The sequence below is a fragment of the Dendrobates tinctorius genome, unplaced genomic scaffold (genome assembly GCF_039654945.1).
Source record: "Dendrobates tinctorius isolate UK_male_01 unplaced genomic scaffold, ASM3965494v1 ptg000205l, whole genome shotgun sequence".
NCBI classification, from domain to species: domain Eukaryota; kingdom Metazoa; phylum Chordata; class Amphibia; order Anura; family Dendrobatidae; genus Dendrobates; species Dendrobates tinctorius.
This window is the reverse complement of record NW_027361872.1, coordinates 12,116,345-12,135,788: the sequence shown is the minus strand read 5'-3', so window position 1 is coordinate 12,135,788 and position 19,444 is coordinate 12,116,345. Positions and strand designations below refer to the sequence as shown.

Below are 19,444 nucleotides of genomic sequence, written 5' to 3'. Positions count from 1 at the left end.
GATGAAAAGGCAAAAATGAAAATTGGCTTTGGTGCGAAGGGGTTAAGGTGGCCCAATGCATTAATTTAGCCATGGCTGATAAAACACTCAGCTTACAGACTCCAACCTCCCTCATAATGATGTACGCTCGGATGAGCTGAGCATACATGTTTACGTCCATATAGAGAATGGGAAAAAGTTGCTTATCTCATCGGAAATAAAAATCCAACTCACCTGTTTTTTACCTTTACAAAATTAAGATGTCCTGTAAAAATGTGACATATGGTTTTATAACATACAATACTGCAAACGCGCCCCCAAAAAATACAAATTAAAAGTCCTTTGTGAAAGCTTTATTTAATTATAAAAAAAAAAACCTCAAAACAGAAAATTCAAATTAGAACGTTGCGCCGGATGCCAGTTAGCTGATGTTAGTTAACGTTGCCAAGTTTTCTTCCACCTCTGACAATTTCTTGAGTATTTCATTCATCTTTGTTTCATCGAGTTCCAAGCACAGAAATTCAGAATCCTAGGAGGGAAAAGAAAAGTAGTCAATAAAAAAACAAAAACAAAACAAAAAAAACACCTGGGGCCATAAATAGAAACAGAGGACGGGACACGAGATTACTGCTTGTGTATTTTAACCTTCACAGTCTCCTAAGGTCTTTTCTAAGTCAAGGTATTTTCCAGTCAGTTGATTAAGTTATCTATGGCTTGATGGGCCTAAAATAATAAAAGGCGATGTGCCCAATTCATTAAAGAAAACCTTCCAGCATGATTTTATAATGTGACGTAAAAACAACACAGATTAATGTGACAGCTTTGGTGAAGAAATCGGCTTTGTGGTTCTTCTTTAATCACCATTTGAAGCTTTCTGCTAATTAGATTTCGGTGCACAGGGGCCGGACTGTGCACTGAGTCGTCTCCTCCTCCCTCTCTGTGATTCCCCAGCCCCTCTGACTGCCTTCATCCTCTGAATGACAGGACACTGCTGAGATTTTAAAAAGGTAGGCAGGTCATTCTCAGACCGGAGGCAGGCGGAGGGGCCGGGAACCACAGACAGGGAGGAGAAGAAGAATTAGTGCACAGTCCGACCCCCGTGCATCTAAATGTAATTAGTAGAAAACTTCAAATGGTGTTTACAGAAGAACCACAAAGCCGATTTCTTCACCAAAGGTATCCATTTAATTTGTGTTACGGGGCCATTACAGCCATGACTTAATGAACGGTGCTGTTGGAGTAACATGCATCTAATTCATAAAAGAGACTCAACTCTTAATGAATTTGGCGATCCTTCCAAGTGTCGTGCACCTCCGCCAAAAATGTTACTCCAGTCCAGAACATTTCTGATATACTTTACGTCACTAAAGTGGAATTAGACAGGTAGTCATAGACACCATCCCAGTTCTTCCCACTTTGGCAAAGTGGTTATGGTTATTGGAAACTTATCAGGACCCCCAAACCTTATAAACTGCCTCCATTACATTATATTTCCTTATGCCATCATTCCTACTACATCCTTTATGTTCACATCAAGTGTAGATAAGTGTGCTTCGCTCTAATCCACTGGAGTGCCCCACTGACCCCGGCACACCTTGGCCTCAGAAGTCGTAATTGTGGGTGGGAATTATGGTCTCCTCATCTGCCAACGCTATTGTGGAAGCATCTAAAGTGAGGAGGCCATCAATCACATCTATGGGGGGGGGTCTTTACAGCTCTGAGGCTGAACTGCTCCAGTTAGAAGCAATGCCCCGCTGGACTAGAGCCAAGTCATGTGCCGATGCGACTAGAATGGACGGTCTTTTACGCCATCATCCACAAGTGACTGGAACACAAAAGACTCATTTTGACTTATCTGTACCAAAGTCACCAATTCACTTTGAGAGAACATCAACGTAATATATATAATGACGGAGAAGCTCAAATCTTAACTTTCTGCTGCCGTCCAACACCCAAGCAAACCAATGCTCGCCTTACAAATGTAACGGGAGCTTGTCATGTTGAACATGATACCTGATCCACAGGCAGGAGGAGCTGATCAGAGTGATACACATTGTTATACGAAAAGTTTGCATTTTACTAATTGAAATCCCTGGTGTTTGTACTGATGAGTCCAGTGGTCGGTGCTACTAGTGATTGAGCACGCTCGCTCATCACTAATTGTGGGTTAAAAAAAAATATATAGCGATTAGATCTATAACTGATGGAGAAAGGTTGAACTTGATAACTTGATGGCCTGAGTCTTCCTATATAACTATGTAACTAGTAGCACCGCCCACTGGACTCCTGCACATCAAACACCAGGGATCTACATGAATAAAATGCAAGTGTTACGAAAACTTTTCCAACGAACCAGTATATCATTCTGCTTAGCTTCTCCTGCTTAACACCTTGCTGTCCACAGATCAGACTGGGCATACAACCAAGCGAGTTCCAATTAATAATATGGCCTTAATTTTACCCTATAAAACTAGACCAAATGGCAAAAACTGCAGCAAATTTATCATCATGACATGCTAAAAAAGAAATTTGCAAATGTTAAAAACTATCCACCCCCTTATGCCACACCTTAGATGGCTTACTATACTCCATTATTTTGCCCCAAAGTGTAACATATGCAGTCAATAACTCCCCTTCTCCATACCACTTTTTACAGGGTTTTTTTTTCTTCTAACCAGCAAAAACTTGTGTAAAAAAAACAAAAAAAAAACATAATATATTTGGCACACACTGAACAATTTGTGCCAAAATATGTGCACAGAGCATTCCCAGAGCACATCCATGAGTGCCGTCAGAACTGTGCACATCCACCTAATGAGAAATCAATGGATTACTGCTTAGTAAATGTCAGACTGAATAATCCATCAACGTGACATGGTCATTAGTTAATGGAGGTAAAATAATAAAGAGATATTCACAATTTAATCAAAATTGTAATTTAGCAATTTTTTTCCCCTCAATATGTCCGTATGAGGGCTTTTTTTTTTGCAGGACGAGTTGTATTTTTGAACGAGACCATTGATGTTAACATAATGTACAGGAAAAAATTCCAAGTGCGGAGAAATTGCAAAAAAAAGTGCAATTACATTTTTTTTTTTATCACGTTCACTAAATGCTAAAACTGACCTGCCATTATGATTCTCCAGGTCATTCCGAGTTCATGGACATCAAACATGTCTAGGTTCTTTTTTATTTACAGTACGTAATGAAAAAAAGTCCAAAGTTTATTAAAGAAAAAAAAAAAGCAGCCATTTTCCCAAGACCCGTAGCATCTCTATTTTTTGGGATCTGGGGTTGGGTGAGGGCTTATCTCTTGTGTGCCGATCTGATGTTCTTATAGATACCATTTTGAGGCATATTTAGTGTTTTCATTGCCCGTAATTGCAATGTTGCAGCGACCACAAAAATGTAATTCTGGCATTTTTTTTTTTTTTTTTTTTTTTGTTATGCAGTTTATGGATCGGATAGTTTTTATATTGTTATAGATCACGTGGCTTCTGAATGCAGTGATACCAAACGTGTATTTTTTTATGCTTTTTGTTTTATTTTTGAATGGGGCAAAGGGGGTGTTCGAGGGATTTGAACTTTTATATATATATTTTTTTAAATTTGTTAAAACACTTACATTTTTTTTTTTTAATTGCATCACTAGTCTCCATAGGAGACCTGAAGCTGCGATCGTTTGATCGCTTGTGTACAAGCAGAAATGCTCATCTGCTATGAATGCCGGCCAAGTGGCGGCGCTCATAGCAGATCGGTAACAACCACCACGAGGGTCTCCTGCAGACCCCTGGTTGTCATGCCAACTCATCAACGCCCCGCAATTATGTGACAAGGGTATCGATGGTCGGGGTAAGTGATGTGCTTCCGGAGTGAGCATATTAAATGCCGCTGTCATAGATTGACAGTGCTACTTAATATACTTACAGCCGTGGGTGGATCTCGATTCCACCCGCGCTGTTAGGGGTACATGACAGCAGACCAAACTGTGGCTCAGTGATTAAAATCCCACCAAGGACAACATCCGTAAGGAGAGTGTATGTTCTCCCAGTGTTTGCGTGGGTTTCCTCCGGTTTCCTCCCACATTCCACAGACATACTGATAAGGATTCTAGATTGTGAGCCCCAATGGGGACGGTGAGGATGTCTTGTGAAGCGCTGTGGAATTAATGGCGGTGTTTAAGTGTGTAAAATAAAAAATAAATCAAGTTAGCTGTCATTTGCCGGAAAAGATTTGTGCTCAGCGCCGAAGCCGCATCAAAGGGGGAGACATGAAATATGATGTATATATACACAAGTCATATGTCATGAAGGGGTTAATTGTGATTTCAGCATGGTCCTTTGGCAAGGACATTATCAGAAATCATCAACTCATAAGGAATGTGTCATCAGAAAGTTACCTATTGCTTAAAATACTGTAGCTTTGTGTGTCAATTGTGTTTTTTAGTCATATCACCTATATTACAAAAATATGGTAAATATAGGATATCTTGCATGTTTCACAGCAGCTACTAGGACGAATATCAGCAAACGATCAAATCAGAGCTTGTCTAATGTAGAAAAAGGTCACTGTCTGAAGGGAGGGAGAGGTGGTGAGCTGTGACATCAATGGTGGGTTCCAAGGTATCTACTGTATGTAGGTGATACTTTACATTAATAAATGTCTGATAATGAGACTGCTGAAAAGTCTTCTGTACAAAACAAGAAGTCTAGAATTATACCTAGTGCCCTGTGAAAAAAAAAAACTGCAATGTTTCTGATTACTTGGGGCCTCCAGACCAAGTGGAGGAGAGAAGTATTGGGCATGAGGACTTCAAATAAGCCACAGTGGCCACGTCTGCTAGTATAAAGCCAGGTCAGACACAACTAGGTAACAAAATTGACATGACACCCAATAAATTAGCGGTGGGGAGCTGTTTAATTCACTGTATTTTATAGACTTATAATATATCTTGGTAAGGTGGTGCCACATGTAGCTTCTTTGCCAGAAAAGGGAACAAGTAGGATTTCATGCAAAATATAATTTCTCAATTGAAATGAATATTTAAAACAAAAAAAAAAAAAAATTGGTGGTGTCAAGATATTGTTATGGAGCCCCTCCGGTGTTCTTTTGGTTCCCCTCCCAGAATGTCACCAGGCATCAGTCATTGGTGGTCCCGGATGGCAGGACATCGCTACCGCAGAGGTCACGTGTGTCTGCCGGCAGCAAATTGAATAGGTCGATGTTCTGAAAAGGAGAAAAATGAAAACCACCTTGTTGTGGCCATAAAGAATATCTAACAGCAATATCGCTGATTCCAGCTGATGATTACTTAGGTTCTGCTTTCTCTACTATTGTAATATCTATAGAAAAACACAGTTGAGAAACCTTTTTAGTGAAAACTGGGGCATTGATCGCTCTACAATTGCGGTGTGTGCACCCGGTCCTACCGCGTGATTTGGGACCTAGACCTTTGGCTGTTACATTTATCCAGGTCTGAATTGAGGTTATTTTATTCCTTAATTTTTTTTAGATACAGTTAGCTCCATATATATTTGGACAGAAACATTTTTCTAATTTTGGTTCTAAACATTACCACAATGAATTTTAAACAAAACAATTCAGATGCAGTTGAAGTTCAGACTTTCAGCTTTCATTTGAGGGTATCCACATTAAAATTGGATGAAGGGTCTAGGAGTTTCAGCTCCTTAACATGTGCCACCCTGTTTTTAAAGGGAACAAAAGTAATTGGACAGATTAAATAATTGTAAATAAAATGTTCATTTCTAGCACTTGGTTGAAAACCCTTTGTTGGCAATGACTTACTGAAGTCTTGAACTCATGGACATCACCAGACGCTGAGTTTCCTCCTTTTTGATGCTCTGCCAGGCCTTCACTGCGGTGGTTTTCAGTTGCTGTTTGTTTGTGGGCCTTTCTGTCTGAAGTTTAGTCTTTAACAAGTGAAATGCCTGCTCAATTGGCTTGAGGTCAGGTGACTGACTTGGCCATTCTAGAATATTCCACTTCTTTGCTTTAATAAACTCCTGGGTTGCTTTGCCTTTATGTTTTGGGTCATTGTCCATCTGTAGTATGAAACGACGACCAATCAGTTTGGCTGCATTTGGCTGGATCTGAGCACACAGTATGACTCTGAATACCTCAGAATTCATTCGGCTGCTTCTGTCCTGTGTCACATCATCAATAAACACTAGTGACCCAGTGCCACTGGCAGCCATGCATGCCCAAGCCATCACACTGCCTCCGCCGTGTTTTACAGATGATGTGGTATGCTTTGGATCATGAGCTGTACCACGCCTTCACCATACTTTTCTCTTTCCATCATTCTGGTAGAGGTTGATCCTGGTTTCATCTGTCCAAAGAATGTTCCTCCAGAACTGTGCTGGCTTTTTTTAGATGTTTTTTAGCAAAGTCCAGTCTAGCCTTTTGATTCTTGATGCTTATGAGTGGCTTGCACCGTGCAGTGAACCCTCAGTATTTACTTTCATGCAGTCTTCTCTTTATGGTACATTTGGATATTGATACGCCTACCTCTGGGAGAGTGTTGTTCACTTGGTTGGCTGTTGTGAAGGGGTTTCTCTTCACCATGGAGACTATTCTGCGATCATCCACCACTGTTGTCTTCCGTGGGCACCCAGGTCTGTTTGCATTGATGAGTTCACCAGTGCTTTTTCTTTCTTTCTCAGGATGTACCAAACTGTAGATTTTGCCACTCCTAATGTTGTAGCAATTTCTCGGATGGGTTTTTTCTGTTTTTGCAGCTTAAGGATGGCTTGTTTCACCTGCATGGAGAGCTCCTTTGACCGCATGTTTCCTTCACAGCAAAACCTTCCAAATGCAAACACCACACCTCAAATCAACTCCAGGCCTTTTATCGACATAACAAAGGGATTGCCCACACCTGTCCATGAAATAGCGTTGGAGTCAATTGTCCAATTACTTTTGGTCCCTTTAAAAACAGGGTGGCACATGTTAAGGAGCTGAAACTCCTAAACCATTCATCCAATTTTAATGTGGATACCCGCAAATGAAAGCTGAAAGTCTGAGCTTCAACTGCATCTGAATTGTTTTGTTTAAAATTCATTGTGGTAATGTCTAGAACCAAAATTAGAAAAATGTCTGTCCAAATATATATAGACCTAACTGTATAATTTGACTTTGCCTACGATTAGGATTATTGCTTTACATGTAAATGGCTGGCAAGTTGAGGAAAAAAAAAACAAGTTTAGTAAAGTCTAATCTTTATCTGGGAATTTTCCTGGTTACACATTAAAGGTCAAAGTAGTCAGGCAATGATGGTTATATTATATAATGACAGCATATACACACTAAAGCAATAAAAAAGTTACCAGGACACTGTTCCTGGTTAATATAGAACAAGGTGCTTGCTTCTTGTATTACCCGCGTCTGCCTTACAAGCACCAATGTAAATTCCTCATTCCTCAGTCGTTTCTTTCTATAGATTGTAAAATGGAAAGTGACATGAACGTATGCAAAACTCCCAACAATGCTCAAAGGTGACCTTCCTGCCTTACTTAATAGCTTAAAGGAGTTTTCCCATGAGCAAAGTACATTTTAATCAATATATCTAGGTATGAGAATAAATTCCATGATTGGATATATATATATATATATATATATAAAAAAAAAAAAAACGGCCCTGTGCTGTGATATGTAACAATGGCACATTTATAAGGTTATTTGTTTGCAGTGTCTGACCATGCACAGCACATACCACGACTCCTGGCGAGAAAGCATAAGTCACTTGTAATATATAAGTGAGCATACAGCCAAAACATCAGGGACTCACATATGAGGTAACATATTTCCCTGCCTGTTTTATCACAGGAGCGAGTGTATCTGCCGCATCTCTAGCTCTCGGAGCTCATTTTAAATCAAGTCAGTGACGTAGGACCTAAGCATATGTGTCGCAGACTTGATTTATGATGAGCTCTGAGGGCTGGAAAGGCAGTAGAAACACTCACTCCTGTGATAAAACAGATAGGCAGGGAAATGTGTTGCTTCAGAAAGCAGCAGCTGTGTGTCCCTGCAGTTTTTATTGTATACTCCATCACAGGCGACTTCTGCTTTTTCCCGTGGCCAGGAGCTTTAGTATGTGCTAATCATGAACTTCAGTAGCTCTGCACGGTCAGGCACAGCCAGTACACAGCAGGGGCGCATTTATAAGATTATAGTATTTCAGCACAAGAAGTTTTTATTTAACACATCCAATTGTGGAACTTATTCCAAGATCTATTAATTAAAATGTACTTTCTATTAAGCCAAATTAATTTAACACATCTGAACGTATGAAGTGTATCCTAGAGCCCACTCGCTATGGAAGCCGCTCGATATATTTCATTGGTACCCCAAAGTCTTATCTTGGATGATTCCTCTACGGATATTGCCTTTTTTTGGCTTCCCTTCAGATGAGATCACATCCCTAGGAGTCTTTCCAATGGTGATCAGAGGAATCGGAGGGCTCAGACTGGAAGATATAGTCCATGGTCTCCTTCAGATCCACTGAATGATCCCAATGGCTTATCGAGGGATGTGTACACTTTTTGGAACACATACAAGTAAGTAGAAGCGCACCATGTCCCAATCATATAGAAAATAACAAGTGGACAGGGAACAGACACGATAATTTCTCAGGAGATAAATTTATGGATGTTCTGCAGCGCTGGGTAGAAAAGTAGATTGAGATCGGTCCTCAGTGTGGAAACAACATGTCAGGACCCAGATGAAACGACGCAGGATTATTACACCCGACTGCAGACGGCCATTGATGATCAGGCACAGGATCTTGAGATGGCCCTTGTCAATCGGAAATTCAAGAGTGGTTCTATAAATGGCAGGCACAAATACGCAGACAAGAACTGTTACGACTAAGGCCAAAGGACATGCACAGAGTGTTGTCGCCCAGCTGCACAGAGGTAGAAGGTTGATGGTATACTACTCTAGTGGGCTACGTCTCATCAGAACATAGATAACCCCCTGAAATTCGCACACAAACTGTACTTGCACGTAGGAATAGACCTGTCAATCCAGGGCAGGTGGTGGGGAGAAGCCGCTGAGTACCCGCCTGTCTGACTAGTCTCCAGCACTGCTCGGTCCCCAGTGGATTTTTTAAATGTTTTTTTTCACCTTGCTGACATCACACAGCCAGTGCCTCATACATGTGGCCTGTGGATCGGAGAACTTGCATCATCTATCACGTTCACTTTAACGCTGATACTGAGTTTTTGTGGGTGGTTTCGGATAGTGTCAAGATGGAACATAGAAAAAAAATAAAAGGTATGCTGGTACAAACAACACACAACGAGGTAATAAAAAGAGAATCACTCCCACCCGTCATGGCACCGAGGCATGTGACAATGTGCAGGACTAAGAAGCACTTCTCTCATGAAACTGTTCATCCTCTGAATATATTGCAGTCATCATATTACATGGCGCTGTGTCCTTACAATTGCTCATTTTGCCTACCCGGCTAATTCTTCTCTTTTCCATTAGGTCTATGACAATACGTGATTAAAAACTGACTAGCTGAATCCTTCTAAGCTCTATGTAGAAACAGGAGCTCAGTTTTCTCTGTGTGAGTCATAAATCACTGCAAAAGTCCCTGACAGGGGGGGGGAAGAGCTTAACCGCTTCCCGACCGCCCACTGTAGATAAACGTTGGCGCTTGCTGGGCTTTGTGCAGTGCCAACGTTTATCTGTCGGCGGTTTTGTGCCTCCCGGGACCCCCACATACCTTACAACGCGGGGATCCCGGTGCACAATGCATGCTGGGACCCCCGACGTCATCGAGACCTGATTGGTTCAGGTACTGATGACGTCAGCGTCACAGCAGCCAATGGGAGTGATCGCTGGGAAAGCTGCTTGTTTCCCGGCGATCTCACTCATTGTAACGCGACTTCTCCTCTGATCTAACACTCACAGATGATCAGAGGTGAAGCAGCGTTACTGTGTGACTAGATTGCTGCCTGGCACAGCTGTGCCAGGCAGCGATCTTGTCTCACAGTAACGCTGCTTCACCTCTGATCATCTGTCAGTGTGAGATCAGAGGAGAAGTGGCGTTACTATGAGTCAGATCGCAGGGCAGCGATCTTGTCACAAAAAGAAAAAGAGAAAAAAAGCAGGTACACAGGTTAGGGCTAGGGCTAGGGTTAGGGCTAGTATTAGGGTTAGGGCTGGGATTAATGTTATGGGTGTGTTGGTGTTAGGTTTACGGTTAGGGTTATGGTTAGGGCTGAGATTAGGGTTAGGGGTGTGTTGGGGTTAGGGTTGGAATTAGAATTGGGGGTTTCCACTGTTTAGGTACATCAGGGGCTCTGTAAATGCAATATGACGCCCGCAGACCATTCCATCAAAGTCTGCATTTCAGAACGTCACTACTTCCCTTCCGAGCCCCACCGTGTGCCCAAACAGTAGTTTTCTCCCACATATAGGGTACCAACGTACTCAGGACAAATTGGACAACAACTCTTAGGGTCCAATTTCTCCTGTTACCCTTGGGAAAATAAGAAATTGGGGGCTAAAAGATCATTTTATGGAAAAAAAATGATTTTTTATTTTCATGGCTCTACGTTATAAACTTCTGTGAAGCACTTGGGGGTTCAAAGTGTTCACGACACATCTAGATAAGTTCTTTAAGGGGTCTAGTTTCCAAAATGGGGTCACTTGTGGGGGGTTTCCACTGTTTAGGTACATCAGGGGATCTCCAAATGCGACATGGCATCCAATCTCAATTCCAGCCAATTCTGCATTGAAAAAGTCAAATGGCACTCCTTCCGTTCTGAGCTCTGCCGTGTGCTCAAACAGTGGTTTAGCCCCACACACGGGGTATTGGCGTATTCGGGAGAAATTGCACAAAAAATTTTGTGGTTCATTTTCTCTTTTTACACTTGTGAAAATAAAGAAAAAATGGTTTTGAAGTAAAATGTTTGTGAAAAAAAGTTAAATGTTTATTTTTTCCTTCCATATTCCAATCATTCATGTGAAGCACCTGAAGGGTTAATAAACTTCTTGAATGTGGTTTTGAGTACATTGAGAGGTGCAGTTTTTAGAATGGTGTCACTTTTGGGTATTTTCTGTCATATTGACCCCCCAAACTCACTTCAAATGTGAGGTGGTCCCTAAAAAAAATGGTGTTGCGAATTTTGTTGTAAAAATGAGAAATCGCTGGTCAACTTTTAACCCTTATAACTTCCTAAAAAAAAAAATTATGTTTCCAAAATTGTGCACATGTAAAGTAGACATGTGGGAAATATTATTTATTAACTATTTTGTGCGATATCACTCTCTGATTTAAGGGCATAAAAATTAAAAATTGCAAAATTTTCTAAATTTTCGATTTTTTTAACAAATAAGCGCAGCTCATATCTAAAATTTTTTACCACCATCATGAAGTACAATATGTCATGAGAAAACAATGTCAGAATGAGTAGGATCCGTTGAAGCGTTCTAGAGTTATGACCTCATAAAGTGACACTGGTCACAATTGAAAAAATTGGCCCGGTCACGAAGGCAAAAACAGGCTCGGGTGCGAAGGGGTTAAAAGGGAACCTGTCACCTGGATTGGCCAATATGAGTTATGGCCACCTCTTTGATCTTTCCCGGCACGTGCGTACTGCGGTATTTTGCTCTGCCCTCAACAGGGGAGATAAGTACGCCTGCGCAGGAGCGCGATGCTGGGGAGTATGAGAAGCAAGAATCAGGGCGGTCCGGTCCGATGGGTGTCGCAGGTCTTGGTCCGGCGCCGCCCTGATTCTTGCTTCACAGACTCCTCCTGCGGAGGCTCGGGCGCAGGACCAAGACCTGCGACACCCATCGGACCGGACTGCCCTGCAGGTGAGTATAATAAAAGTGATTTTTCTTCTCTTATAGGTCGGATTGCGGGCTTATCTACAGCATTATAGAATGCTGTAGATAAGCCCTGAATGGCGGTGGCCGTAACTTGTATCTGCCAAAACTGATGACAGGTTCCCTTTAAAAGCTGGGTCAGGAGTTGAAGAGGGGAATGATAAAAGCAAGGACAAGAGACTTCCTGTTTGTACATAGATCAGAGAAAAGAGAACAATTAGCTGAGTAGAAAGATAAAGTGAGCAATTGTAAGTACAGAGTGCTGTAGAATGTGATGACTGCAATATAAAATTAAGAGACTAAAACGTTTGAAGGGAGGAGGAGGAGGGCTTCTGTAATCTTAACCTGCCACATTGTACATTCTGTCCGATCTTTGCACGGCACGGCAATGAGAAGACGAAGCTCAGCAGAATATTTGTGTTTGCTGGGACTAAAAAAAATATCAGACAAAATTAAGGTTAGGCTGGTTTCACATTTGCGTTTTTTAGCGCTGGAAAAAAACGCACACCTGCGCATGCGTTTTTTCCCCTATATTTAACATGGGTGCGCATACCTGCGCACTGGTCAGCGCATGTATGCGATTTTCATGCGCTGCGTTTTTTTGGGGTGTGCGATTGGATTTTCCAGACGCAGCATGTTGCATTTTTTGGCCCTGCAAAAAAGCGCATGCGCACATATGCGCACGTTTTGCGCTAAAAATGGCCATTATAGCCTATGGATGCGCATATGTGCGCACTGGCATGCTCATGTATGCGTTTTTTTGCATATGCGTTTTTTTTTTTAAACCATGGAATTTAGGGGTTTGGGTTAGAGTTAGTTAAGGGGGTTTAGGGTTAGGGTCAGGGTTAGGGTTAAGTATGGTTTTGTTAAGGATTAGGGTCATGGTTAGGGTCAGGATTAGGGTTAAGTATGGTTTTGTTAAGGGTTAGGGTCAGGGTTAGGGTTAGGGTCAGGGTTAGGGTCAGGATTAGGGTTAAGTATGGTTTTGTTAAGGATTAGGGTCAGGGTTAGGGTCAGGATTAGGGTTAAGTATGGTTTTGTTAAGGGTTAGGGTCAGGGTTAGGGTCAGGATTAGGGTTAAGTATGGTTTTGTTAAGGATTAGGGTCAGGGTTAGGGTCAGGATTAGGGTTAAGTATGGTTTTGTTAAGGGTTAGGGTCAGGGTTAGGGTTAAGTATGGTTTTGTTAAGGGTTAGGGTCAGGGTTAGGGTTAGTTAGGGTTTAGGGTTTGGGTTAGGGTTAAGTATGATTTGGTTAAGGGTTAGGGTCAGGGTTAGGGTAGTGTGAGGGGCCACCTAAAAATGTTGGAAAAAAACGCAAACGCGGTAAAAACGCGCTAAAAACGCATACAAACGCATAAAAACGCTGCGTTTTTTTCATGCATGCTCATAAAAATGCTTGAAAAAAACGCAGCAGTTGTATGCTTTTGTATGCGTTTTTTCAATGCATTTTTTTGCGGGAAAAACGCGCTGCAAAAAAAAGCAAGTGTGAAACTAGCCTTAGACCTCAAGAAGGAATGACAGAGTGACATGGGGTGTAATTAGTACCTATAGGACGCCAATCACCTCGGTGTAATATAATGGTCAGCTTCTGGCCTCACAATGGAATCATTTTGTTTACAGACATGAGTAACAAAATGCTTCCATGGTTCCTTCTCGGCACAGCAGGAAATCACTTGACCCATAAGAGTCTTGAAGCCACACTTGCAACAAAGCATAAAAGACGCCATCATGTGAAATTCTACGTCCGCTGCCAAATAACAAGAGTCTGCTCCAATGTTCTGATTATTTGCAAAACCTATCTTCTTGTACTGTACGGGCCCCGTCACACACAGCGATCTCGCTAGCGAGAACACTGCTGAGTCACAACTTTTGTGACGTAACAGCGATCTCACCAGCGAGATCGCTGTGTGTGACAGCGATCAGCGAGCGGCCCCCCTGCCGGTATCGCTGATCGCTGCAAGAAACCTCTGGACATTTTTTTCGTTGCTGATCTTCCGCTGGCCAGCACGCATCGCTGCGTGTGACAGGCGGGAGACCAGCGATCAGCTGGTAACTAACGTACACATCGGGTATCCAAGGGACGTGCGTCCCTTGGATACCTGATGTGTACGTTAGTTACCAGCGAGTTACAGGTGCCGCTGCTACCTCACGCTGGGGACCAGGAGCCCGCGGAGTGTGTACCTTAAGTTTGCCGCCGCCCGCTGGGGACCAGGAGGCAGGACGCCGCCAGGAGAGGCCAGGGATGCAGGTGAGCCCTCTGCTGGTGGAGGACTGGATCAGCAGGCACACTGGTCCGCTGCTCCAAGGCTCGCTCCTCACCTCGGCGTGCTGATCGCTGGTGAAGCTGTCTGTGTGACAGCTCACCAGCGATCACATAGCGACTTACCAGCGATCCGGACACGTTGATATCGTTGTCGGGATCGCTGGTAAGTCGCTATGTGTGACTCCAGCTTAAGCGGATGGTACTAGGAGGACAGTTAACTTTTGGATTTTGGGTATTTTGCTTAAAAGATATTGAACAAACTAGAAACCACAGAGCAAAGGCCGGAAACCCCCCCCAGAACATATGGCTCTCAAATCAAGGCTAGAAAGAGGCAAATACAGAAAAGTATTCAATGCCAAAATTTGGGGTTAAATCAGTCACCAGAAAGTCCCCTTTAAAAGGAATCTGTCAGCAGGTTTGTGCTACCAAATCTGAGAGCACCATGATGTATGAAAAGAGACCCCGAATCCAGCGATGTATCACTTTGATTGTGACACAACTGCTGCACCCAGTAGAGTGCTTAGGAGTAGCAGAGTTTAGAAAGCTAACTGTCCACACTGTAGCTTTTTATGTACATTGCATAGTGACAGTAAGCTGCTTATCAGTGCCGCGGGCGGGGTTGGACGAGGAGGCACCTAGTCCAGCAGTGATAATCTCCTGCTGATAAAACACTTATTGTATTGAAACTACAGCACACAGCCTAGTAAGCGACATCACTGAAATCAGTGTCTCAGCCGCTACCAAATGCCGCCCGCAGATGATACAAGAAACACCTACTGACAGATTCCCTTTAAGAAAAAGACTCATTCCCAGTGGTGAGTGGTAGTGCACCCAAAAAATACGGTAGCTCCTGAAATAACTTCATAGCGATACAATGATACGACTTCAGCTTGTTGTTTTTGAATAACAGAAGAAAATTTGCTATTTCAGTTCCCAGCTATATTCAGATACAGATGTTCAGTATGGTTGGGAGCATGAACTAAACCTTGGGTGTGCAGCAGACCCTTCCACTCTTCGGCAGTGGCGGAATTTTACATTTTTCCATGGACTATCACGTAAGGATCAAGAAAAATGTCTGCATGTGCAAAAAGCATATACGTAAAACGTAAGAGATGTCAAGATATACTACAGGGTCATAAAGAGTAGCACGAAATACAAGGACCCTACACAATCAGGCCAATTGAGAGCTGGCAAAGGGCAAGGAGTCCATGTAATTCCATCAGATACTCCGAAAGAAAACCCCTTTGTGGCAGCAACAGTGAAGTCTTGTTAGTACATTCCCAGTACATGGTGATCGCGAAACACAAAATCATAAACAGAATTAGCTGCACTCGCGTCAATCACAGAATGAATGGATTCATGTGACGGTGGCTGCAACCAAAAGTTTATAGACAGAAACAAAACATCAGGTCAACAAAAATGTGAGAGACGCAAAATTGTGTATATAACATGGGTCAGAGTGTCGTGTATGGGACATGAAAAAAAGCCACTATTGCCCAAAGTGTGCATGACGATCCATCCCCCAATCAGCTCCGGTCCAGGAGGTTTGGGGGGTTTAGTACTTTATCTTGGTTACTTTAGAAGTTAAAAAGGCGATTATCCAAGTAGCCTTAAATAGAAAAAGAAAAAATAAGAAAGTGAAAAACATAAGGAATTAAATGGTCACTGTCATTTCAACACACTTTTGCCTATTAGTTTGTAATTTTTAGAGTGAAAAATTGCTTTAAAAAGTTACAGTCACTAGTTGATTCTCTTCTCATCAACTTGCTGTCCACTGCCTGTTGTCAAGACTGATCAGTCTATGGTTCCGATAAGCAGGACAGATGGAAGTGGTGGCTGTAAGCACATTCTGCAGCTTTGATGACAGCAGATTCTGCGCTGAAGCGCAGCAGAGATGGCTGTCGGTCAATAATAATTATCTTTATTTTTTATATAGCGCTAACATATTCCGCAGCACTTTACAGTTTGCACACATTATCATTGCTGTCCCCATTGGGGCTCACAATCTAAATTCCCTATCAGTATGTCTTTGGAACGTGGGAGGAAACCGGAGTACCCGGAGGGAAACCGGAGTACCCGGAGGAAACCCGGATGTTGTCCTTGGTGGGATTCAAACCCAGGACTCCAGAGCTGCAAGGCTGCAGTGCTATCCACTGAGCCACTCTGCTACCCCAATGTCCCAGGCTGTGCTTACATCCGTCGCTCACTGTGCGCTGAGCAGTGACAAGAAGTCGCACTGAGATATCTTTCTGAAAGAAAGCCGGTGGCTCTGAGGTAAATATTAATTTTGTGCCTGGTCGCCGGGCCTTTATTGCAGCGACCGGGCAGCTTTTGAGCGCTTTTGACCTGCATAATATCCATTTATCTGCAAATTAATAGCGTTTGGGGACATAACAGGTTCCCTTTAACTTCTTTCAGAAAATGATGTACATTTATGTTATATTCTGGCTTGCAAGCTGAGCCCGCATGTTTCCCGGAACATGATGGCTGTGATAATCAGCCATCATCTGCCTCTGAAAGCAGCATTTAATGGCACTGGCAAGAGGGCGCATCATTCCACTTGCTCATCGGCGCCCCTGTGACGCGATCACGAGACACTGGTTGGCATGATGGCTGGGGATCTGCTGAAGACCTGTGTGCCTGTCATGAGAGTACACACATTCATACACATACCACATTTGGTATCGCTACGTTCGTAAAAGTCTGATCTATCAAAATATACAATAAATTACCTTGATCGGTTAATGGCGTAATGAGAAAGACAAACACTAAAATTACGTTTTTTTTGGCCGCTGCAACACTGCAATAAAATACGATCAAAACATTGCATGTACCCCAAATGGTATCAATCAAAAAGTCAGTTCATGGCAAAAAACACAAGCCCTCCCAGCCTCATCGACCAAAAAGTGAAAGCATTTTTTGTAACTTTTTTTTTTTTAAATAACCCCACTTAAAAAATAACCAAAAAAACAAAAAAAAAACAACTATGCATGTTTGGTATCTGCGTAACCGTACTGACCTGGAAAACCCCATTGCCAGGTCAGTTTTGATCGTATTGTGAACAAGGCAAATATAAAAAAAAAAAAAAAAAAAAAAAAAACAGAAACCACAAAACTGCTTTTTTTTCTTTATGTCGTTGCACTTGGGAATTTTTTTTTTTCCTTACATCACATGATAGAATGAATGGTGTCAGTCAAAAGTACAAATCGTCCAGCAAAAAACAAGCTGCCATACGGCTACGGAAAAATAAAGACTACCGTACACGTCCATGCACATGAGAAGTAGGAATCCGCCTCTGGTGACCATGTTCTGGGTAATAAACGTGTTGTATCACATTGTGACTCATAACTAATCTACTTCATTAGTATCAGGCAACGAAACTCTTGGGAAATCCTGGACACCGTTGATTAAAAAAAAAAAAAATTTATAAGTCCACTACTTAAGTTTTTGGAGCCATGACACACCGGCTTACTCACAAAGCCCAAGTCACGGTTTACGGCTCTGCGGTCTGGAATGTCATTTTTAAGATGGTTTGTTCCAAAATAGCCTATGTGCTTAGTGCCAGGACCGTGCTGCCGGTTCCCTCTCTGGGATTCTAGAGATTTCGGAGCAGATACAAACCTACCAGTGCTCGGAGCTGTGCCGAGAGTGACAGCCGTGATGTGAGCGTCGGCGATTAGCCATGACAGGACACAACTTTGCTACGTCTCCTCCTGTAGCATGGCAGCAGACGTGCTGTAAATTTTGCCCAAAGCCTTGGCTGTATTTTATTTTTGACAAATAGACTGTTAGATACTTCCTCAACTTAAACTTTTAGAAAATAATTGAAAAAAAAAAAAATCAAAGGCACTTCATAATTATTAAAGTGGATGTCCCACTTCAGAAAGGAAGAGTGCAGAGCGCTGAAAGCAGAAAACCCATTATTCAAGATGTTAAAGGGGAGTTGTGATTAGTGATGAGAACGTAATCGGGTAAGGTGTTATCTGAGCATGCTCGGGTGCTAACAGAGTGACTTCGGCGTGCTTGAATAATATGGCCGAGTGCCCGCGGCTGCATGTCTCATGGCTGTTCGATAGCGATAACACATGCAGAGATTTAGGCTAAGGGCCCACGTAGCGTTTTAAAACGCACAATGAAAACCGGACTCCTTCCCAGAAACCGCGCGGTTTTTTTCTGCGCGATTTCACAGCGATTTTACCGTGATTTTCTCAAGCACTTTCCAAGCGATTTGAAGCATCGCTTGGAAAGTGATTGACAGGTTGGTCACACTAGTCAAACATAGTGTTTGACAAGTGTGAGCAGCTTTTTACTATTGAGGCCGCCTATGCGGCATCAATAGTAAAAGATAGAATGTTAAAAATGATAAAAAAAAAATCAAAAAAAAAAATCGGGGTATATTTACCTTCAGACGTCCCGCGCAGTCTCAGCGACGCTCCCGTTCCCAGCGATGCCTTGCGAGACCGGTGATGACGTTGGTCTCGCGTTGCTATAATGATCTCATGAGACCGCTAGAGTCACGCGAGACTACGTCATCACAGGTCCTTGCCGCAAGGCATTATTGGGAACGCTGAGGCCCAGGAAGGCTGCGCGTGACGCCGGAAGGTAAATATACCCCGATTTTTTATTCTTTTTTTTACAGGGGTATGGTACCCAGGGCCTGGAGGACAGTCTCCTCTCCTCCACACCGTGGGTACCAACCGCACATGAGACGATTAACTTTGCGCATGGTGGGCATAGCCACATGCGGGAAGTAAGCGATTCTCATGCATTCCTATGGGTGCGGAATCGTGGCAATTCTTTGCGATTCCGCACAAAAGAATGATTATGCTGCGATTTTTTCCGCGATGCGATTCCGCTGCGGAAAAAAAGCGCAGCATTAGCACAGCATGTGCGGAATGCCATAGGAATGAATGGGGGGCGTTCTATACACGATTTTTAAACGTTTTCGGCCCGAAAATCGGGGCAAAAACGCTTAAAAAAAAAAAATCGCATCGTGGGCACACAGCCTTAAAGTTTGTTAGGCGATCCCTGCAAGTGTTGCGGCTGTTGAAAACCGCGAGACATGCAGCCGCGGGGACGTCAACATAGTAGTCACCTATAACACCTCATCTGAGTTCACTCATCACTAGTTCCAATACAAATTTTAAGAAAACCTTGTTGTAATTCTGTAACTTGCTCCTTAATATCTCCCAATTGGATTCTCTCTTTTTATAGTATCTGTACCCTACGACACCGCAATTTGTTGCTCAGGACCATGTACCCCATCATAGACCCAACAGCTCACTCAAGTGTCTATTTATTTTGCTCAGCTACAGAGAACTATTAATTCCACGGCGCTT

General features: G+C 42.7%; 1 protein-coding gene across 2 annotated transcripts in view; it reads right to left on the bottom strand.

Annotated features, from left to right (window-relative positions):
* Positions 1-317: 317 nt before the first annotated feature.
* COMMD1 (copper metabolism domain containing 1) overlaps positions 318-19,444 on the bottom strand; it is an 86,395-nt gene continuing 67,268 nt past the window's right edge. For both annotated transcript variants that reach the window (XM_073554038.1, XM_073554037.1), the window contains exon 3: positions 318-508. In XM_073554038.1, the coding sequence (XP_073410139.1) occupies positions 401-508 (108 nt within the window). In that variant the 3' untranslated portion in view covers positions 318-400. The remainder of the gene's footprint in view (positions 509-19,444) is intronic.